Source organism: Talpa occidentalis, unplaced genomic scaffold (assembly GCF_014898055.3).
Source record: "Talpa occidentalis isolate TD23 unplaced genomic scaffold, MPIMG_talOcc4v2.1 talOcc4.14, whole genome shotgun sequence".
NCBI lineage: Eukaryota > Metazoa > Chordata > Mammalia > Eulipotyphla > Talpidae > Talpa > Talpa occidentalis.
In genome coordinates, this window is record NW_023601433.1 from 87526860 (window position 1) to 87549818 (window position 22959).

At 50.5% G+C, this 22959-nt stretch overlaps 2 protein-coding genes across 4 annotated transcripts in view; one reads left to right on the forward strand and one right to left on the reverse strand.

Annotated features, from left to right (window-relative positions):
• The window catches only part of MPHOSPH9 (M-phase phosphoprotein 9), a 48168-nt gene extending 38210 nt beyond the window's left edge, over window positions 1-9958 (reverse strand). The window contains 4 exon segments of the mRNA XM_054695401.1: window positions 5100-5253; window positions 8161-8425; window positions 9091-9231; window positions 9934-9958. Coding sequence (XP_054551376.1) covers window positions 5100-5253; window positions 8161-8267 — 261 coding nt within the window. The 5' untranslated portion in view covers window positions 8268-8425; window positions 9091-9231; window positions 9934-9958.
• Window positions 9959-10929: 971 nt separating this feature from the next.
• MTRFR (mitochondrial translation release factor in rescue) lies at window positions 10930-22031 on the forward strand. Of its 3 annotated transcripts, XM_037511271.2 has the most exons (4): window positions 10930-10994; window positions 18973-19064; window positions 19820-20126; window positions 21340-22031. In XM_037511271.2, the coding sequence occupies exons 3-4, from the start codon at window positions 19848-19850 to the stop codon at window positions 21556-21558; spliced, it is 498 nt and encodes a 165-aa protein (XP_037367168.1). In that variant the 5' UTR covers window positions 10930-10994; window positions 18973-19064; window positions 19820-19847; the 3' UTR covers window positions 21559-22031. The 3 variants fall into 3 exon arrangements, with proteins under 3 accessions (XP_037367168.1, XP_037367170.1, XP_037367169.1); XM_037511273.2 differs by lacking the exon at window positions 18973-19064; XM_037511272.2 differs by lacking the exon at window positions 10930-10994 and having other exon boundaries at window positions 17047-19064.
• The last annotated feature ends 928 nt before the right edge of the window (window positions 22032-22959 follow it).

Here is a 22959-nt window from a genome sequence, read left to right on the forward strand (position 1 = left end):
CCCTGGGCTCCTCTACCCAGCACCCAGGACACTAGGCCGAGGAAAGAGTGGGCACACGGATATGCCACCCAAGTGACTGTTTCACGCTGGTGTCATCACCTAACACGCTGGACGGTGGGAAGGGGCTGGGAGGCCCTTAACAAAATGGGACGACATGCTGCCAGGGTATGCTTAGCCCCTGTACTTTCTGCTAATCGAAATAAAAAAAAAAAATCAAGCAACATAGTTTTCTTACTAAGTTATTAAACTTAAGCAACCTTTTAGGGGTTATTTTTTTTTTTTTTTTTTTTTTTTTTGATAGAGGCATGCTTTATTTATTTGTTTGCTGGTTTGCTTGTTTGTTTTGTTTATACATGCACTGGGTACAGTCAGAAGCGCGGGAGGGTGAGAGAATTCACCAGAGCCAGAGCGGGGAGCAGAGCAGACAGAAGGACCGAAGTACACTGCTGAGGGGAGCAGCGGGCGGCAGGAGAGGTCTGCGCGCCATGTGGGACCCTCCTCCAGTGGCCGGGGAGCAGCCGGGGATCGAACCGGCGCCGCAGAGGCCGCAGGCAGCTTCGCAACCCAGCGCTCAACCGCTGCGCCACCGGGGAGGTTAGGGGTTATTTTTAACCTGATAAAGTTACTATTCACATAAAACTAAACCACAGTCATGACAGAGTAATAATTTACATACAAGAAAATGGCTTCTGGGTCTCCCTGGTGGCCCAAGGGGTTAAGTACCGCACTAAGGGGTGGTCCGCACCTTCTGCAGCATGGGTTTAATCCCCGGCTGGCCAGGGAGCAACCCACATGGCGAGGCAGACTTCTCCTGTCTCACCCACTGCTCCCCTCAGCAATGTGTTTTGGTTGGCCTGCCTGTTCTGTTCCCCACCCTGTCTGGTGAATCCTCTCGGCCTCCGCATCTCTGGCCTGTACCCCAGCTCTTGTATGCATAAATAAATAAATCTTAAAAAAAAGGGGGAAAAAATGGCTTCACACTGTGTGAGACATTTACATTAATCACAACCTTATAACTCACAACCTTTGTTTATTTAGGATACAAATGAACAGAGCTTACCCAGCATATAATTAGTGGAAAAAGATTTTTTCCACTAATTAGGTTAGGTTTTATCACTAGTATTTTAATTTTAAATAAACTTACTTAAGAAAGCTGTAAGTGCAGTGGATAACAGTCACTTAATTATTGAGGATGATCATTCATTGTAAACTAAAGTGATTTAGAGGACCTGTATTTTACAGGCTATTGGAGAACTCGGGTATTCACCTGAGAGTTTCCAACACTGTGCCCCAAGCAGGCCTTGCAGTCTGGCCTGGTGAACACCCCGCACTGCGACACACCACTCACACTTGATATCTGATTCCCACTCCCAAATATTTTGCTATTTTCAAGTCACTAATCATCCAGGAATGCCTCTGCCAAGAGCTTAAGTGTATTCCAGCCCTTCATCAGAAGAAGGGATCCCTGTTTCAGGATATTAGGGGCCCACACAGTGCTGGGTTAGTGACATGAGCAGGGGCTGCACTGGTGGGAGGCTCGGTGGCAACGCTGTGTCCTCTGCTTAGGAACCCCCGAGAGCATGGGTGTTGGAATGTGTATTATCTTATAGAAAATAACTTTCAGGGCCTCCCCAGTGGTGCAGCAGTTGAGCGCTGGGCCACGAGGCTGCCCACAGCCTCTGCAGCACCGGTTCGATCCCCAGCCGCAGGCAAGGGTCCCACATGGGGCACAGACCTCTCCTGCCGCCCGCTGCTCCCCTCAGCAGTGTATTTCGTCTGTCTGCCTGTTCTGTTCCCCGCTCTGGCTCTGGTGAATTCTCTCACCCTCCCGCGCTTCTGACTGTACCCAGTGCTTGTATATACAAATAAATAAATCTTAAAAAAAGAAAAAGAAAAAGAAAATAACTTCTAGGGCCTCCCTGATGGCGGCAAGGCATTAGGTCTCAGCACTATGAAGCTCTCCGCAGCCACTGCAGCACAACTTTGATCACCGGCCAGGGAGAAACCCATAGGGTGCAGCAGACCTCTCCTGACTCCCTGCTGCTCCACTCAGCAGTGTATTTCAGCCCATACGCCTGTTCTGCTTCCCCACTCTGTCTCTGGTGAGTCTTCTCACCCCCACACCTCTGGCCTACACCCCAGCTCTTGTACGCAGAAATCTTAAAACAAAAAAAAAAAAGAAAAGAGGGCCTCCCCTGGTGGCGCAGCGGTTGAGCATTGGGTTGCGAGGTTGCCCGCAGCCTCTGCAGCGCCAGTTCAATCCCTGGCCACTGGCGAGGGTCCCACAAAAAAAAAAAAAAAAAAAAAAAAAAAGAAAAGAACTTGTATCCTCCTTTATACCACAACCAGGACATGATACGGAGTCTTTTTCAGTGGGGACAGAGAGGTTATTTTATCTGTGTATTTCATTTCAGGACAATAAAAGCTAATATTTCAAAAATTGTTCTCTAGGGCCTGCCTGGTGGTGCAGCAGGTTGAGCGCGGCGCTGTGAAGCTGTCCACAGCCTCTGCAGCGCAGGTTCGATTCCAGCCGGCCGGCTGGGGAGCTACCCACATGGCACAGCAAACCTCTCCTGTCTCGTTCGCTGCTCCCCTCAGCAGTGTATTTCGTTTAGTCTGCCTGTTCTGTTCCCCACTGTCTCTGGTGAATCCTCTCACCCTCTCACACATCTGGCCTGTACCCTGGTTCTTTTTTTTTTTTTTAAAGATTTATTTATTCATACATACAAGAACCCGATACAGGTCAGACATGCGGGAGGGTGAGAGGATTCACCAGAGAGAGCAGGGAACAGAACAGGCAGACTAAGTGAAATACACTGCTGAGGGGAGCAGCGGACACAACAGGAGAGGTCTGCCGCGCCATGTGGGATTCTCGCCGGCTGGCCAGGAGTGAACCCACACTGCAGAGGCTGCGGACAGCTTCACAGTGCTGCACTCAACTGCCTGCACCACCAGTGGAGGCCCCTGTACCCCGGTTCTTTTATAAATAAATAAATCTTTTAAAAAAATTGTTCTCTAAAGAGGGCTTTGGGGCTAATAAAATTGGGTTGCCTCTTGTGTTGCTCTTGTAAAGTCCAATTTTGCTTGTTTTTAGGTGTGGCAATGCTTTAACTTATCAAAGTAATACATACTTCTTATAGAATAAAAACAAAACAAAGGAGAAAAAAAAAAAAACGACAAAAAAATGTGATCCCCAAAAGTGGTAAAAATCAGACCTTCTTTATTCCGAAAAGAAGGTGAAACCGTAATACGCAGGACAATTCTCACAGTCCTCACCCAACCATTCTTTCTAAAATGTTGCACTAAAACAGATGGTTTTCTATGCTACAAAAATGCACTACATCAAGTAATTTTACTGAAATGACCAGATCAAAAGTAAGAAATATCTTAAATGCTTCACTGATCAATTCCATGTTTACATCACAAAAACTAAGTTATCAGTTATTACCAAAAATAATAAAAACAATCACATTATATTACAGATAAAAAAGAAAAAAGCCAGAAAGTAAGAAACTGGCTCAATGTTACAAGATTTAAGTAGCTGGCAAGTATCCTGGTTTATAAATGCTGTGTCTTAAATTCATAAATATATTCTGATTCTAAGATGTTGATTTCAAAATACTAAAAATCACAATTTCTAATTAACCTGAATTGGCAAGAAGTTTGAGTACATTGAGCCAGTGCCTCAGTTTTGTCAAGGATGTTCGTTCAGTACTATAAGCTAATCTATACTAGGGGACATTTAACATTCCATTGAATTGTCATTTCACAGTGGCATTTTATAGGTCTTTGGCATTAGCACATACTGATTGTCGTGGGGGAAAAACGTTAAAAGTATCAATATTAGAATTCAATTTTCATTATGTTTACAGTAATAGTCATTTTTTATAATGACTATAGGTAATGACTGTAAGTAGTTAGGCTTAGGAGTACTTGCTACTTAACTCAGACTAGGGAATCTTTCATCCCATTTATTCCACATTCTGAAGAATAACACAATATAGTTTGAAAAGTATGATTAACATGTAAAACAACATCTACTGCTCTATAAGTAACTTAATATGTTAATATATAATGTTTTATACATTTCTATAAAGCATTACGAAATCTATCCTTGTCAAGTCTCTCTTAGGCATAAATTAAATATATTCTTTTAACTGTTAAATTTTTATGTCAATTTAACCTATAAACCAAAGGAAAAAACCACTGACATGAAGTCAGTGCAACTCACATATCACAATCAAGAATATGATCGGGCATGAAAGAGTCTTGGTTTTGTTAGGGGGAGAGGATGTCCTGAGCTAATCCCATACAGGCTTTGTGGGCCCCACCCCCCACTCCAGACCAAAGTCATCAAGACATTGGGAAAGAGAAATCCCGTTACCACCAAAGGGAAGGTGGCTGGGACCTGAGGGTGGAGTTAAGCAGCCAGGTTGGGTATAAAAACCAAACACTTGGGCCTTGGGGGCTCTCTCGCTCTGTCACTCGCCTCCTGGCTTCACGGCTCCTGGCTGGTGGCAGCTCTCAGAGCACCATTTGGGATTCCTGATCGGCGGATCGGGTAGGACGCATTTAAAACTTTGTCTCCCATTTTTCTGCCTGAGCTGTACATTTCCTCATTTGCCCTTCCCTTGTCAATAAACCTTTTATTAACCTTTTGTGTGTGCCTGCAGTAGAGCATTGATAAGTCCTTTTAAGCCCGTGGGTGAGGACCCACAGTCAGGCACCCCATTTTGTATTGGGGCTGCCCTATAACAGTTTTACAAAGGGATGACAATTCGTACAAGTGATTTAAAACTTTAGGATCAGCAACAATATTAGTGCTTTTGGAATTCTCATTTCTCTGAAGACAATACTTTAGTTCACATTTTAGATATAATCAGCATGTCTAATCATGAGTATACTGTTAAACGTATGTCTGACTGTCTTTCTCATGTCTATCCAATACTATTCCCCGATTTACTCACTTGGCCCCTTTACTCCAGCAGTAACTTAAGCACCATGCTCTCTAGGATGTGAGTGCCTAATAATTTAGAGCTTAGTTGTGATACATTTAAAAAGAGAATTATTCATCCCAAAAGTAAAATAAAACTAAATACCTCAGAGTTTTTCCAAAGTTCCGCGTCAGCCTTTCCACTGTTTTGTAGTTCTTGCATTAAAGAGGACAGGACTTCTACTGTACCTTGGATTACAGACGGTGTGGTCTTCCCTGAGAAAGAGGACACCCCATTTGTACTAAGGTGGGGACTACTTCTGTTGAAACATAAATAATTCAAATGGTTTTCTTCATTCTACCAAAGTGTTGAATAATTCAGCAGTTCATGATTTAACAGAGCAGTACAAAACCACTGATATTTAATCCTTCTTAATAGCACCTCATTTGTTGAAAATCTGATCACCAGTTTGACCAGGCAAGGAAAATAGCAGCAAAAAGACAAACAGCATTCAATTATTTATTTTTTTAAAGAACTTAACAGAAAGACGTTCCTCAGAAGTGAGAGGCGACTCCAAAGTACCAGCAGAAAATTAGTATCTGCTAAATAATAATAAAAATTTCCCGCCTCTTCCATCTAAATTACTCCAGAGGATTAATGCATGGGTAACGTACTTTCAGAACAGCCTTTATTACAGATTCTTTTTCTTTCCCCACTGCCCAGAATTACAGTCAATCTTGTTAATTGGATTCCCTCTAATTTGGGGTGATAAGCTGATGCTTATCTTTGCACTGTCTTTGAATAAAAATTGTGCCAAGCAAATTAGCAGCAAATATTCAGTCTTATTTAGCCTATTCAGGGTGTAAAATAGCACTGATTCTTTCCAGGACTGCTTTCCCAAACTTGAGATGAGTTTATTTCAGATTTGTTTTATAAAAACACTAAGCATAATTAAAGACATTAAAATCTGTTTAAATTCCAGTCACTCATAGGTCATTTTCACTTATTGATATGTTGCTTTGTTTTGGTTTATTTTTTAAAAAGATAATACTAATGAAAATAACTATAAAATAATGAGGATCAGAGAAATACTAGTAAGAATTCAGGGAAAGATCATGTATGTTGTCCATAGGGGCTGTGTCATCTCCAAGTTTAAATTTGGCTGATGGAACTGCCAGTCACAGTGCAAAGGGAGGCAAGTTGGATTACACAATTTTTATAAGAAAGGCAATTTTGGCTCCTCCAAGGAAACCAAACACAGATATCCCAAGAGATAGCTGGTAGAAGTGGGCATCAGAGGGGCCACCAAATGACGGTGGAAACCAGCGTCCACCAAGTGGGCACAGCGCTCACCATCGCTGCCCACGTGGCTCTGCTCTCCCTTCCACCTACCTTCATTCCTGCCTCCTTCTATTTTATAAATTCTTGTAAACTGCCTTAAGTTATTTCTGAGAGCAGAGAATGAACATGTATCTTTAAGGAATTCATTCATTTATCTACAGCCCACTGCCCTCAAGGCTGGCTGCGGTGGACACCGGCCGTCTACCCATGGCCCGGCTGCTGTCTCCATGGCCTGTGCCTGCTTCTTTTGGGTGGTCTTCTTTCTTTTTTTTTTTTAAATATAGAGTAACTTTTATTTATTTATTTATTTATTTGAAGGATTTATTTATTTATTTGTACAAGCACTGGGTACATTCAGAAGCGCAGGAGGGTGAGAGCATTCACCAGAGCCAGAGTAGAGCAGAGAAGAGCAGGCAGAAGGACCAAAGCACACTGCTGAGAGGAGCAGCGGGCGGCAGGAGAGGTCTGCGCGCCATGTGGGACCCTCCTCCGGTGGCCGGGGAGCAGCCAGGGATCGAACCGGCGCCGCAGAGGCTGCGGACAGCTTCGCAACCCAGCGCTCAACCACTGCGCCACCGGGGAGGCCCCTGGGTGGTCTCCTTTCTAATAGCCCCTCCTTTGTCGTTTTCAACCTACTGTAAATTTAGAAATCAAATGATCAAGCCTGTCAGACTATGCACAAAATGAGGATACAGGCTGAAAACAAAGATGGGACACTTTCAAAAGAAAAGGTATACAATGGAGAGGCAGCTTTCTGCCTACCTCTGACTATGCAGATGCTCTTTTTCTCCTTTTCCTAATAAACCTGTCCTTATAAAATGTAAAAAAGAAGATGTATACAATGCATGGTTTGACAGCGTCTATTTGCTGACTTCCTCATATTCAACTTAATTGCTACTTTCCATATGAGTGAGGAATTTGAGTAATATTAAACATTATTTGTACTGCTAACTTTAAAATATAGAAACAGGGGCCTCCCTGGTAGCACAAGGGGTTAAGCACCGCACTATGAAGCAATCCGAAGCCTCTGCAGCACAAGTTCGATCCCCGGCCGGCCAGGGAGCAGCAGACCTCTCCTATCTCGCCCGCTGCTCCTCAGCAGTGTATTTCACTCAGTCTGCCTGTTCTATTCCCCACTCTGTCTCTGGTGAATCCTCTCACACTCAGCATCTCTGGCCTGTACCACAGCTCTTGTGTGAGTATTAAATAAATCTTAATAAAAAATAAAATATAGAAATAATATTGAGGCAACTAAATGTAAAGATAAGTCTTGTAATTTACCAAAAGCAAAAAAAAGTGTAAAGAAAAACTACAGGGCCTCCCGGTGGCGCAGCGGTTGAGCGCTGGGTTGCGAAGCTGCCCGCAGCCTCTGCGGCGCCGGTTCGATTCCCGGCTGCTCCCCGGCCACCAGAGGAGGGTCCCACATGGCGCGCAGACCTCTCCTGCTGCCCGCTGCTCCCTCAGCAGTGTACGTCGGTCCTTCTGCCTGCTCTGCTCCCTGCTCTGGCTCTGGTGAATTCTCTCACCCTCCCGCGCTTCTGACTGTACCCAGTGCATGTATAAACGAAACAAACGAACAAATAAATAAATAAATAAATAAATAAGCATGCTCTATAAAAAAAAAAAAAAAAAAAACTACAACTAGCAGAACAAGCTCCTTTTCAAGACATTCCTCACACAAAAATATTTATACATATCTCTGGGGAAGATGGTAATACTATTCTTAAACATCTTAAACAGCTGTCTCTGAACAGTTCCTGATCACAGTTTGCAATTTTTTAATGTAAATCAGTAACTATAACACTGTCTGACTATATTATAAACTACACAAAGTTAGTTTGTTTGTGGTTACCTTGTTAAAAATACCTATCTTCCCCATTCTTACCTATTAGTACTTAAGTTCAGTCCAAGAGAATGGGGGGGATTTTTCATATCATAGTCTACAGAAGATGAAGTTTTGGGTAAGGTTTTCACCAAGTCAAAATCTTCCATAGTGTACAGAAACTGTTATACTCTCTTATTTGGAAATGTAGGTTCTTTCACTGTTTGAAGAAATTGAATCCGAGTCCTCTTCAGCTGCTTCATCATCTACAGGCATTTTCAGATGCTAACATTCAGAACTGGGAAATAGGCTAAGCTCCCAAGAGAGTCTGAAAATGGATGGGGGGAAAATACTACTATAAAAGGCCACTAAACCTAGCAACTGTCTTTTCAATACTTTGGTCGTGAAACTTTGATCGTTTCATACAAGTCTACAGTAAGGAGAGCAACACGGTTGGTACATGTCAAAACGCAGAAACCACCCACATGCCCAACAACTGGCAAGTGGATAAGCTGTTAGGTCCATCCACCTAACAGCATTTTTCAGCCATAACAAGAAGGAAGTATTCATCCAGGCGGTGATGTGGATGAGCACCGAAAACATGATGTTACATAAAAGCAGCCAGCAGAAGACCACAAGCGTGATCCCACTTTTCGGAAATAGCGAGAACAAGCAAGCTAGAGACCGAAAGCTGCCTGGAACTGAGGGAGGACAGAAGGGGAATGACTACCCTGGATGAGGGTTTGGGGGAGGAAAGCGGATGAAGAAAAGTTCTACAATGTGATGGTTGCACAACTGTGAACAGACTAAAAACCACTGAAGTGAACACTTAGGTGTTAAAATTTTTATGGTATGTGAATTACATCCCAATTTAAAATGCACAGTAAGAGTGATTTGCAAAAGTAGCATCTTTTTTAAGTAATATGTCAAAATTTTATGTGTTTCATGATCGAGGTTCTGGACGTTCTACTATGTACCAATACGAATACTTACATGCCTTGTTCATTTAATAAACTCCAGCAAGTATCCATGCTCGGTCATTTATACAGCAGGAACGTCATCAGATGCAGTGGAACGGGGTATTGAACATGGCATGCCCAGTTAAAGTGTTAACAATGGTGGTTTCCCGGCTGGCTGGAAGGTGGGGAGGGGGGGGTGGAAGGAATGTTCAACGACACAGCCTGTTGTGCTCTATGCATGCACTACTTCTCAAAAAACAAACCATTTGCCAGGTTAACTGAGTCGTGGTGTAGAGAGGAAAACTGGCTATAACAACATGCCTCCTTCTGGGGGAATTCACGTACAAAAAGGAAGCCAATGGAAAAATAGAAGAAAAATAAAATCTGTGCAGTTTAAAAACGAGAAGTTCCCGGGGTGCCAGCGCAGAACAGCACCCAGTACCCCGGTCTCACGTCCCGGGACTGGGCTTACAAAGCAGGGCTTTGCAAAACCTGGGCCAGGTGAGAAAGCGGCGGGTAACCCGACCTAGCTCAATGGACTTCTCCCCAGCGGCTCAGCCCACTGGCAACCACAAATGGGGTATTGAAAAAGCAGGGGGCTGTGCCTCCCAACGGGCAACGAAAATACCTCGACTCAAATCACCGTGGTCTCCTACCGGGCAAACACCAGCTCCCCGGGGACGGGGATCTGCGCCCCGTCCCCCACGGCCCGCCCCGCCGCGGCCGCGGCCGCAGAGGCCCAGACTCAAGGCCACCCGGAGGGCCACGGGGCCTCCCGTCTCCAGCCGTCGCGGGGAGGAGTGCGGGAAGGGGCAACCCAAGAAATTAAAAAATAAGTGAAAGCTGCAAAACGCAATGCAAAATTAAGAAGCAAAACCTCCACGGAACGTGGACCCCGGAACAGTTACATTCCCCGGCAACGCGGCACGACGCCCTTGGTCCCCCCGCTCCTCAGCGAAAGGGCAGCGCGGGGAGGAGCAGGCCGGGGGGCGCGCGCGGCAGGGGAGCCGACCAGGGGACCCGCGAGGATGGGGCTGCGGGGAGACGGCGGGATGGTTTCGGGGGCCCTCGGGCCCGACCCGGCCGCTCGCGCGCACAGCCAGCCCACGACGGCCGGGGGCTCTCGGGTCGGAGCGGGGCGCCGCAGAGCAGCCAGCGGGCGCCGCCGCCGCCCTCGCGACCCGGAAAACAAGGGGGCGCCGCGCGCCCAGAGGGAAACAAGAAGCAAAACCTCCAAGCCCCCCGCCCCCGGAGCCCGCGCCCCGCGATTGGGCCGCGCGGGTGTCACTCAAGGGCACGGAGTCTTGAAAAGGCGGGCGGCAGCCGCCCACTCCCCCACACGCCGCGGGCCCGCGCCGGGGCTGCGCCGCCTTCCGACCCCTGCCCTGGCCCCGGCCCAGCCGCGCCGGGGTCGCCGGGGCGCTGCCGTCTAGGCCCGTGCTCTGCGCCCCACCGCCGGCAGCACCGCGCAGGCCGGCGGCCGCTTACCTGGCCGGCGCTCCGGCTGCCTCTGTCAGGGTCGGGCGCGCGGACCCTCGCGACCGTTAAACTCGAAGGAGCGTGCGCGCGCCCGGCGTCTCGCCCGCGATTGGCCGCTCGGCAGGGGGCGGAGACGACCGAGCCCTGGCGCCCTCGGCGACCTCCCCCTTCCGGTCCCGCCCTCGGCGCCCGAGGCCGGTGTCCGAGGCCTGGGAAATAAGGAGGGGCGGGGCTGCTGGCAAATCCCCACATCTGATTGGCTCTCTGGGAATGACGGCGGCCACGCGGGAAGAACGCCTCAGCTTCCCGCATGCGCAGTTAGTGAGCGCGAGTCTCCAGGAGGGGCGGGGGCCGCGGCGAGAGCAGGGCGCGTGCGCAGACCAGGTGGCGCCGGACGCCCCGCGCGTCGGCGATTCCGGTTCCCCCCGAGCCGGGGCGGGAGGTCGGCCCTGAGGCCAGGTAAGCGCGCGGGGAGCCGGACGGCCGCGCGGCCACCTGGATGGCCGGTGGCCGCGGAGCGAGGACTGGGAGCCGGGACACCTGCCTCCCGGCTGGCGACCCCGAGTAACCGCGCGCCCGGCCCGAGGCCCCGACGCCCGAGCGCGCGTCCCGGGGCCGCTGGGGCGCGGGGGTCGTCGAGGACTGGGCCGCGGGGCGGGGGGCGCCCTGTGGCTGCCGAGCCCGCCGCTCCCGGGCGCCCCCAGCCCGCTTCGTGCGCGCGTTCCCCAGACGGGTGCCCCGCGGCTGGCGGGTTGGCCCTGCCCGGCCCGGAGGCGTCGCGCCGGAGGAGCCGGAGCGGGGACGCCTGCCCTTGCCGGGACTTGGCGGCCTGCGGGCGGCGTCCCCTCTCCTCGCGGCCGCGCGGAAAACCTCCCGCCAGCCGCGCGCCCGCTCCAGCCCCACACGCGCGGGGCAGACGCCGAGCCCGAGTAGGTGGGGCGCCGCCCCCCCACCCACACACCCCCCCCACATCCCCCACATCCGCCGCCGCCGGCCGGCGTCACACCCCGACGAAACCAGAATCAAGTTGTTCCTCAACACCCGGCTCCGTCTCAGCGACCCTGCTTCGGGCCGCCGGGAAACGGGCCCCCGGCCGCGGCCTCGCCGGCTCAGGCGGCCGCGACGACTCGTGCCGGAGACGCCGCCGCGCCGCTCGGAGGACTCGGGACGCCGGCGCCCCGCGCGGTCGCTCAGTCCAGCGCCCGTGCTGGCTGCAACGGCGCGGGCGGCGGGCGGCGGGCGCCGCTTCTGACCAGAAAGCGAAGGCCTCTTAGTTTGAGCGTTTTGGTTTTGACGCCTGACTTCAGGCGGGTCTTAAGCCGGTGTCCTGAATCGGCGGGTTCGGGAGCGAGTCGGAGCCGTCTGGGTGGCCGAGGTGGTGAGATGTTTGGGCGTGAGGGTGCGCGCGCGTTTCCCAACTTAGGGTAAGCTTTTCGGTAGGGCTTTAATTTTTAAAAATTCAGCCATGGACATGGCCTTAAATTAATTGGACGGTAGAGGAGAAAAGCCTTATTCAAACCTCTATAAACAGGTAAAGAGGCACTTCATAGGCTCCATGGAAGTTATTTTTGAGTGTAGAAAATAGAAGTAGCGGTTTCGCAAATTAAAGTAAAAGCGTTAAATAACGTCATCTCACTTACCCTTCCCCATAATGAAGACTTTGCATTAGAAATACACACGCTTACCCCACTGCTTCATAGCCTTGGTGGAGGGTGTGATGACTGTGTGACCACATTGCTCAACTGTCTCTCTTGCTGTGAAGGCTTCCGGTTGCCAGCTCTTGAGCAGAGAGCTTTCGCATTGCTGGGGATAAGGTCAGGCTAGTCAGTCGTGATGACACTGATGAATGGAGGCATTTAGTGTCTGTTAACCATGGTGCTACTTTGTGTCACGGGTTTTTATATCCAGACAGTTTGTCATTTGCGGGGCCAGTTTGCCACAGCAATATATGAGGAGCTGTAAAACCTTAAGTCTGTAGTTTAGCAGTTAAACATGGAAGGGCTTGCTCAGGGGTGCATTTAAATAGGCTTGTTTTCATCTTCACTCTCTTTTGTGGCTTCCTTACTACATTAAGTAATTCCCAGGAATCTTGTTTAAACTAGGACTTTTATCTTCCAACTGGTGCCTGCTGGGAAGTCAGCTGCACTCCTGGCATCATAACTATCTCCTTGGCACCTGATTTCATAGACCATGATTATGACCTCACCCCCAGCATGGTCTTTGGTCATTTCATGGTTTCCAAATGCTTCTTAAATTGGACCATTCCAAGTAAAATAATTTCCCAAAATATTTTGGGTGCCTTTTCACTCCAAGCTCTAAAAACAAAAGGCCATGAAATAATCAGTTTGCTGACTGGGTTTGTGAGGCAAGTTAACAATTTACGTGGTGTGTTATGTGTTAGTCAAAGATTTCTCCAGCTTGGTAGTTTATCTAACTAGCAGCGACATGTCTGATTTTTTTTTCCCTCACCCCAGGTGTGATCACCTCCACGTTACAGAGGAGAAACAGGGTATCTAAATCTTACAGTGAGACACTGACACATATCCCACTAACCACAGAGCAGTCATGGCCTTTCAGGGACAAAAGCAGAAAACTGGAGAGAAAGAGTCAAGAAGAAAAAGTTGAGGGCCTCCCTGGCGGCACAAGGTGTTAAGCACCACACTATGAAACAATCTGCAGCCTCTGCAGCATGACTTGGATCCCGGACCGGCCAGGGAGCAACCCACATGGCGCAGCAGACCTCTCCTGTCTCCCCGCTGCTTCCCTCAACAGTGGGATTTCAGTCAATCCTCCTGTTCTGCCCCCCTCCTCTGTCTCTGGTGAATCCTCTCAACCCCCACATCTCTAGCCTGTACCCCAAGCTCTTGTATGCATAAATAAATAAATCTTTAAAAAAAAAAGGGGGGCCTCCCCGGTGGCGCAGCGGTTGAGCGCTGGGTTGCAAAGCTGCCGGCGACCTCTGCGGCGCCGGTTCGATCCCCGGCTGCTCCCAGGCCACCGGAGGAGGGTCCCACATGGCGCGCAGACCTCTCCTGCCGCCCGCTGCTCCCCTCAGCAGTGTACTTCGGTCCCTCTGCCTGCTCTGCTCCCCGCTCTGGCTCTGGCTCTGGTGAATTCTCTCACCCTCCCGCGCTTCTGACTGTACCCAGTGCATGTATAAACAAAAAACGAACAAACAAACAAATAAATAAATAAAAACATGCCTCTTAAAAAAAAAAAAAAAAGGAAGAAGTTGAGGATAATGAGCTAAGACTATTTAAGGATCTGGGGAAGGACAGCTCTGGCGCTACTACGAAGGTAAAGACAAGCTGTAGAAAGGATAAACTTAGTGTAAAAATGGAATACTGAATGGTCTTCCAGATAAGTCTACCTGCAATAACCACCTGGTATGCTTCCCTTCTTTATGTCAAATTCGTTAACACATTTGAAAGTGCTTTGAAAACATTTAAGTGCTAGGTAAATACAAGGCATCATTAATGGTCATGGAGGCTTTGAGACTTTTTTTTTTAAGATTTATTTATTTAGGGCCTCCCCGGTGGCGCAGCGGTTGAGCGCTGGGTTGCGAAGCTGCTGCGGCCTCTGCGGCGCCGGTTCGATCCCCGGCTGCTCCCCGGCCACTGGAGGAGGGTCCCACATGGTGCGCAGACCTCTCCTGCCGCCCGCTGCTCCCCTCAGCAGTGTACTTCGGTCCTTCTGCCTGCTCTGCTCCCCGCTCTGGCTCTGGTGAATCCTCTCACCCTCCCGCGCTTCTGACTGTACCCAGTGCATGTATAAACAAAACAAACAAACAAATAAATAACATGCCTCTATAAAAAAAAATTAAAAAAAAAATAAAGATTTATTTATTTATGCATATAAGAACTGGGGTACAGGCCAGAGATGTCGGGGGAGAGAGGATTCACCAGAGACAGTGGGGAGCAGAGGAGGCGAATTGACTGAAATCCACTGCTGAGGGGAGCAGCGGGGAGACAGGATTGGTCTGCCACGTCATATGTGGGTCAGCTCCCTGGCCGGGGATCAAACTCTGGCGGTAGAGGTGATAGCACTGAGATTTAACCCCTGGGCCACCGGGGGAGGCTCTGTGTTTCTGTCTTAATAGTGCGGTTGATAATACAAAGTTCCTGTTAGATGTCATAATTAGAAGGGAATGGCAGCGGTGTGCGCACACAGGATAGGCATGATTATCTGTGGATTCAGAGCTGTTTCTAAAGCAAAAACCTGAATGGGGTGCTGGTGTCAGTGAATTGAAAGCTTATCTCTTTACTTGAACTGGCAGCATCTAGACCTGACCCAGATTGGTCGGTCTCCTGCTCCTCGGGTCACCGCCCCCACTCGCACCCCACAATCAAGGGTAACTGCTGGGTCCATTACACTTTTTATTTGAGGAATACTTGTCTGTAAACATTTATTGTGGGTGAAAAGTGCAGTGTCTTCAGCCTGAAACTGGCCTGGGAAATGACACAGTCCTTTTCAAGCCAGAGTCAGAGTCGCAGTTCCCAAGAGTTCCCGCGGGGAGGGAGGGGCTCGGCGCTTGGGGTTGCAGGCAGAGAGGCCGCGAGGATGAGCTGGCTGTGGAAGATCTAGGAGGACTGCTTTATTTTCAGTCCCGTCTGGCAGGGAGCACCAGAACACTTGAGACGTGAATTACTCTTAAGAATTTCTCCAAAAATCATTCTCTCACTTAGTCCTGATGCCGTCAGCTGGCCTTTATGTCGTTGAAGCTGCAGTTTAGCAGTGTCCAGACTCGCTGCTCAGGGATTTATCTCCTTATTCGGAGGGGGAAACCAGAGGGTGACTAAGCAGGTAATCAGCACCCCTAAATTCTGATCTCAACTTCTCGAATGCTACAAGTGTAAGTCACAGCAGCTTTTCAAAGTATCCTAGAAGCTGCAGGACTTGCTAGTCCTGTGTTCTGGGAGGAGCTTTTCAAACTAGTGTGCCTCTGACTCCCCTGAAGAGTTTACTAACATGGAGGGTCTCATTTAGTAGGTCTGGGTCCAAATTAACATTCTTCGCTCCTAGCAAGCTCCCAGGTGCTGTCGCTGCTGCTCTGTGGACCACACTTTGAGTAGGAAGATTCTGGAGCCACATCTACCTGGCGCATGTGGCTAGTTCATGTGGCATATGCTGTGTGACTAGACCCCAGATTTCAAAGACTTCGTGTAAAAAAAAAGAACAAAATGTCTCACTTTTTATATGGTTACATGGTGCGATATTTCTATATATATTGGGTTAAATAAACTGTATTAAAATTCATTTCATTCGTTTCTTTTAATATTTTTAACATGACTACCAGAAACTAGGCGTGCACACATAGCCTGCCTGGTGTTCCTGTTGGCGAACTGCAACAAAAGGGGCGTTTGGGGTGTTCTTTTTTCAGATGACCCAGTTTCTCAATCCTCTTGTTACCATTCTGCCTTCTCTGGTAGCTCAAATCAGCATTCATCTGACTCTTTTCTCTCAATGTTTTCCTTTTCCTGCTCCCCTTACACTCCTGCACACACTGCTCTCCACTGTCACCACCACCATCCTGGGGCGCTCACCCAGCAGACGGCTCAGGAGCCAGCTATAGGCAGCACCCTAACCCTAAGCCCTGACATCCAAAGTGGGGTTCTGGGACCAATAGCAACAGCCTGATATTGGAGCTGGTTAGAAATGCAGAGTCTCAGGCTTCCCAGGCCTAATGAGCCAAGAGCCATTGAACAAGCTCCCCAGGGGATGCATCTGCGCAGGGAAAGTTTTAGTGGGAGCCTGGCTGGCAGAGCTGCCGCAGTCCTCTGGCCTAAAGCACGCATTTCAGTTAACCTGCACATCTGTTCCTTTGTGTGGTTGTGATGAAGTCACTGCAAGGTGGATCCCCCAGGAAATCTGGCTGGCTGACAGAAATTGGCACTCTACCTTTCAAAACAAAAAAAACAACCGAATTTTAGACAAATGGCCTCCAAAAGGTGACTCTGGAGATTGCAATCCTGTGCCTTCCAGGGCAGGAGAGCCAGAGAAACAAGCCTCACCTCCCTGCCTCTGGTTTCGGTCTGTGGTGCTTTGCTCCACTCCGCTCCAGAGCTGACCGTGCCACCCTGCAGCTCGATGCCCTTCTTGGTTGGAGCTGACCGCGGAAGCAGAGGAGAGATGGCCGCTGGGTGGATGCAGGTTCCAAGCCCCGAAATCCAGCCCTCCGGGAGGTGGGGGCACAGCAGAGCATGAGAACCGCCTCTCCAGCCTGTCACCATCCTGGGCTGCGCCAGGCGGCCCCTGGCCCACACACGGCATGTAGACGTCCAGGGTACTGGGCAAGTGGACGCTCTTGGCTGTGAAGACCTCGTTCCTATTTTCTTTAACTTGACCGACTTGGAAGGGGCTCAGACAGGCAGAGTTTAGCCTAAACTGCAGTCAGCTGTTGCGGGCAGACCCGGCATCCGAGGCCAAGCAGGGCTGAGGGCAAGCGGCGAGGAGAGCCGGCCTGGACGCGGTTCGGAAGGGAGTCAGGGCGACCCTGTCCTGATGGCGCCCCCCCTCCCCCGCCCTTTTTCCTTTTGTAATGTCACCATGAGCTCTGTTTTGAGCAGCTTTCATTGTTCCCCAAAGACTTTGGGTTGCTCTGTGGGTATCACAAAAACTGAAATCCAATCCCGATTCTTCTCAGGGCTTCGGGGAAGTGGAACCATGGGTGTGTTTGTCATTTTTAGCAGCCATTGGCGTACAGCCAAAGCTTCAGGAGATACTAAAAGTACTTAGCACCGCCCGATTGGCTGCTGGAATTAGCTGTTACACAAAGCAGCCAGTAACGGAGCGCCGGGGACCTTCCTGAACTCCAGTTGGGTGGGAGAACATCCAGCGTGTGCGTGTCGGCTTGAACTGGGACGGAAGGCAGGATGCGGGGCTCAGCGGGCTGGCGACGGGGCCGCTGATAAAAGCGCTCTCTGGCCTTTGTCCGGGAGTTTCGCCTCGTCTCAGACGCTTCCTTCCTTTGTCACCGCTCTGCCCGTGCTGTCCCGCCAGGTCAGGTTGACTGACAAGCGGAAGAGCAGCCCAGAGAGGCGCTGGGCTCATGTCCCACGATCAGTCCAACCCGGGGGCGAGGCACCGCGAGACACAAAGGGATTCTGTTCTGCAGACTGAACGCAGAAAGAAGGAAAGGGGGATTTTGGACACAGACCTGGACTCCCTCCCTCCCTCCCTGGTCGGGGAGCGGACTCTGTTGTAGACGCCTCAGAGAAAGTGTGTGCACTGGTAGATTAGCTTTTCCTGCAGCTACTTCTGAAATCTTTCCACGCAATAAACAAAACCCATTTTGAAAGAACCCTTCCACTGGCACAATTGAAAAGAAATCCCTCCAAAGCCACACGCGCCTTACCAATGCCACCTGAATCGTCACCCAGCGGCCCCAACAGAACGTGCCAAAGGCCAGACTTTTCACAAAGACTGGAGCTTAGACTGTGACACCAGTCACATAAGTGAGAACAAGCTTTGGTGTAAGACTTGGAAAAGTATATTTCATTCTGTTTATTTTTCACAGAAATAGCAAGATGAAGTGCACTGTAAATCCAGGCCTCCCTGGGGGCCTACGGGTTGAGTCTCAGTGCTATCACCTCTAGGGCCTGAGTTCGATCCCGGCCAGGGACCTGACCCACAGGGCACAGCCGACCTCTCCTGTCTCCCCACTGTCTCTGGTGAATCCTCCACCCACCCCTCCCCGCACCTCTGGTCTGTGCCCCGGTTCTTCTACATGCAAAAAAAAAAATAGTATCGTGAATCATTGTAAAGATGACCGTATCATCTCAGCATCAGCTAAACCAAGTAAGTACTATGATGCACACTTAAAATAACAGCACAATGCACATAATTTACAAGGCAGCCAAGCTAGTAGCACGTCTGGGTTACACTCCCTGAGCACTTACCTGGAGATCGGGGTGGGCCCGGGAGACATTCGCAGCCAAAATGACACCAAGTGAAAGGTAAATGACCTTCCAGCCAAGCTGGTGAAATACTTCGGTGGATGTTAAGTCACTTCTGACGTAGGAAGTTGCAAAGGTAGACTCCTTTTTGTGCCTGTGTTGGAGGCCAGTTGCCATGAGCGCGAATGGATAGGGTTTCAAATGGTAAAAGCAGCTCTTCAGAGCCTCCGAGGAAGCAGATGTCAAAAAGGTAGGTACATGTGTTCTCAGTAGCCACGAAATTCCTGTCAGGAGGCACTAAGCACATGGGTAGTTTCACCTGGGGGCAGGAGTGGTGCCCAACACCAGCCTTCTTCCTTCAGCAAGGTCCGCACAAGGCCTTTCCCGGACACTTTCTCTGATGTTTAAGCTCCTGTGGTTTGGATGGAGAAGGGCATAATCACCCATTTCCAGATCAGAAAACAGCCCAGGTTACAGCTCACCCCCATTCTCCCGTAGACCTTTGAGAAGCACTAACACCTTTCACATCCTCCTGCCCCCAGGAGAGCAAAGGCCAGCAGACGCCACCAAATCCTCCTGGCTGCCACCCTCTGCTCACTTCTCAGCTGTTTCAGTCACACCTGACAACTCGAGGGTAAAGTCTGGCTCAATACCACCTTCCCTCTGGCCTCTCCCCCCGTGGACTGTGAGCTCTGTGAAGACAGCCTTGCTCGCTCTTACCCCTCCGAGTGCTCCCCAGACTCTCACGGGGCATTTTGAACCTACAGGCACTTTCCTAGGAATCCTGGATTTGGTAGTTTCAACCATGAGGACCAGTTGGATCTCATTACTGGCAGAGCGTCTAAGGGAACACATGTTCCTATTCAAATCCATGAAACTGGAAACATTAAAAACAACAATCGTGACATTGATTGATAGTGATATTTACTGTGTCAGACTGTTGGAGCTGAGCTGGAAACTAGACTCTCATCCTGCCGTCTTTACATTTGGATTTCAAAGACTCCATTTGACTCGGCTCCTGATCCTTCCTGGATGTATTATTTAATATTTCTTTATCAAATTGCACCCCTGTTCTTTTGAATTTCACACTCCCAACCTCCCCTTCCTGAGAAAACAGCACCTCTGGGTGCTTTGAAGATATTTTTGGTCTATTAGAAGGAAACACTTGCTGGCAGAGCGTGTACCGCTGAGAACAGTAGAAGGTGCAAGGCCTGGGGAGCAGGGGGGGCATGTGGCCAAGTAACCTGCCTTCCTGATTTCCTGGCAGGTGGGAGGCGGTGGGGGTCAGCATTGAATGGGTTTCTCTGAAGTGGTCTCAGAACCTGAGGTGTGGTGTTGAGACCAGAGCTGCGCCTCTCCCTGAAAGGCTGTCTCTCTTGTCCAATGCAGGTGCTGACCAGGCTCAGCCACGGGCCCAATGAGTTCCCAGAGTTTATTCCGCTTTCCAGCTTGCCTGGCCAGGCTGCACGCAGCGCCCTGGGGACAGCAGCTGTGGGAGAAGCCAGCCTGGCTCTCCCCAGGCCCAGCCCCTCCAGTGCAGCGGGCCGGCAAGAAGGACCACCCTGCTCTGCTGGCCCTGGACGAGGGGGATCTCGAAGAGCAGTTTGTCAAAGGACATGGTCCAGGGGGCCAAGCAACCAACAAAACCAGCAACTGCGTGGTGCTCAAGCACGTCCCCTCGGGCGTCGTCGTCAAGGTAGAGGGAAGAGCGCGGGCGCTGCTCTAACGGGCTGCCAGGCCCAGGGTAGCTGTCACCCGGCGGGAACGGTGGCAGCTGGCAGTGAGTGGAAGCCAGTGCCCACGCCGGCTGGGCAGCAGGGCACCTGGGCCTGTCCTCCCCAGGGCAGAGCCTCCAAGGCTCCCAGCCTCCTCCCAGGATCCTGCTGCCACCCCAAGGCTGGCAGGCAGCACAGGCCTGGTGCAGCAGCTTGGCTGCAGAGGGCTCTGCGGCGCTGGGTAGGCTCCAAGTCCCTAAGCAGCAACGCTGGCTGGCTCAGCCCCAGGGACCCAACTGATTCACTTTAGAAAGGCCTCCGTGTCCTTCAGTCCCCTTTGGTAAACATCAGTGACACCTGCCCTTCTGCAGGAGGGGCGAGGTGGTGGAGGCAGAGCCTTCTCAGTCTCAGAAGAAAGATGCCGGGCACCACGGCCACAGGAGTCTGCCCTTCTCTGTATAAAGAACTAGGCTGGGGCCTCCCTGGTGGCGCAAGGGGTTGAGTCTCAGCACTATGAAGCTGTCTGCAGCCTCTGCAACACGAGTTCTATCCCCTATCCCCAGCCAGGGAGCTGACCCACATTGCTCCCCTCAGCACTGTGTTTCAGTAGATCCGCCTGTTCTGCTCCCCACTCTGTCTCTGGAGAATCCTCTCACCCCTGCACCTCTGGCCTGCACCGCAGCTCTTGTATGAATAAATAAATCTTTGATTAAAAAAAAGAACTAGGCTCTGGTCAGGCAGCAGCTTTCAGCAAACACAAGGCCTCTACGTGGTGACATGCTCCGTCTCTGGTGTTAGTAGTCACCCCCTGCCTTTCAGTGGAACTGCCAGAGGACATATGGGCAGCACCAGCTTTTGGGTACGGGGGAGAGGAGATGGCTGAGGCAGGCGTGTGTGCCAGTGATCCTGACAGTGACACCTCAGTGTCACAGGACTGTGGCCGGCACCGGCTTGAGCAGCTTGGCACACACTCTTGTCCTCACGAGCACAGCGAAAGCCACCTGGCACAGCAGAGCAGAGGCAGGAAGGGGCAATGGGACAGCCTCTGTCCTGTCACCACTGCGCTTCTGGACATGTGGCTTTGCCTCACAGGCCTGTTCCCTCTGTAAAGTGACCAGGCTGAATTGGATGATTTCTGAGGTTCTGTCCAGAACATCCTGTGGTCTTCACATTCGAAAATATTCTCCCTTTCAGTGCCATCAGACAAGATCTGTGGATCAGAACCGAAAGCTAGCTCGGAAAATCCTTCAAGAGAAAGTGGACGTCTTCTACAACGGGGAAGACAGCCCTGTTTACAGAGAAAAGCGAGAGGCAGAGAAGAAAAAGCAGGAAAAGAAAAAAAGAACAAAGGAGACCCTCGCAAAGAAGAAACTACTGAAAGAACAATGGGAATCATGTAAGAATGGCCACTGAGGAAGCCGCAGCCTGCCAGGCGCTGCAGGTCTGAGGTGACCAGTCCCGTCGCCAGCGTTACTGTCGAGCTTTGAAAGGACCGTTTCTGACAGATGTAAAAGTCATCCAGGCCTTCGCATGGTGGACTAACGTCGTCGAGATGCACACTTCAAGAACAAAGTCGTGGATAGGTTATTGCTGTAAAGGAAAGCGGCCATTGCTGGGGGAGGGCTGCCCTCGGGGTGCAGCCCGGGAGGGGCTTCAGGTACACTCACAAGGAGGCCGTCTTACTGTTTTTAACTACGTGCCCATGTGAGCTTTATCATCATCAAGCTGGTTCCACCGGCTTGGGAGTCTCACTTTATTTCTGTTCCTTTTCTCCATAATAAACTTTTTCTTTCTCTAAACAAAAAAAAAGAGCACTAAAACTAGAACAACCTTTTAAAAAGTATTCATATCAAACATTAATCATGTTTGGTGGGGGGGTGGGGAGGGGAGCCCTTCCTGGTGGCGCAGCGGTTGAGCGCTGGGTTGCGAAGCTGCCCGCGGCCTCGGCCTCTGCGGCGCCGGTTCGATCCCCTGCTGCTCCCCGGCCACCAGAGGAGGGTCCCACATGGCGCGCAGACCTCTCCTGCCGCCCGCTGCTCCCCTCAGCAGTGTCCTTCGGTCCTTCTGCCTGCTCTGCTCCCCGCTCTGGCTCTGGTGAATTCTCTCACCCTCCCGCGCTTCTGACTGTACCCAGTGCTTGTATAAACAAACATACATAAATAAAACATGCCTCTATTAAAAAAAAAATCATGTTTGGGGGCCACCCTGTCTGCTGGGCGTCCCCATGCAGCGGCCTGGCACCTCCATCAGCTTCAGGTCAGGTGAAGGGAACAAAAAACAAGATGGAGGACAATTCACAAGCTGTACCTTGGGGGTATTTACCCTGTCAGCTAAACAGTCCGGATGTTGCCAACTAGCCTCTCTGATACGGGAATATACGTGTCATTCCCTGTGAGTTGATTTACTAGTGGGCTTCTAAGAAATGAGGTTCTGGAAACCTGATTTGCTTATGAATTTGCTCAATACCATCACCCAACTGGGTCTGACCTTTACATTGTTTGGAGTTTTTCTAAGGCGTGATTAATGGCGCGGCTTGTTAGGACGCATCTGGAGCCCATTCCTAAAACAAGGAAAAAGCCCGGGAGTCGAAAGGCCCGGCAGGCTCAGGGCTCACTCCTGCAGCTGCGCCCAGCACTGTCAGCTGGCTGGCCCGGCTGGCACCTGTGTGGCGGACTAGGCCTCGCCACCTACCTGTGACACCGGCCAGCTCCCTCGCGGGTCTCAGTCTGCCCCTCAGCCAGGCGAATCGTCGTTGCATGGAATTAGTACCTGAGGAAGAGTCAAACCATAGCAAACCCCGCTGGAAGGCACCCT

What these genes read in the sequence shown, in the direction of transcription:
- MTRFR (XM_037511271.2), top strand. Translation starts at nt 19,848, where the DNA reads ATGAGTTCCCAGAGTTTATTCCGCTTTCCAGCTTGCCTGGCCAGGCTG. An exon ending in CCTCGGGCGTCGTCGTCAAG is followed by an intron (nt 20,127 to 21,339) that starts GTAGAGGGAAGA and finishes TCTCCCTTTCAG; the next exon opens with TGCCATCAGACAAGATCTGT.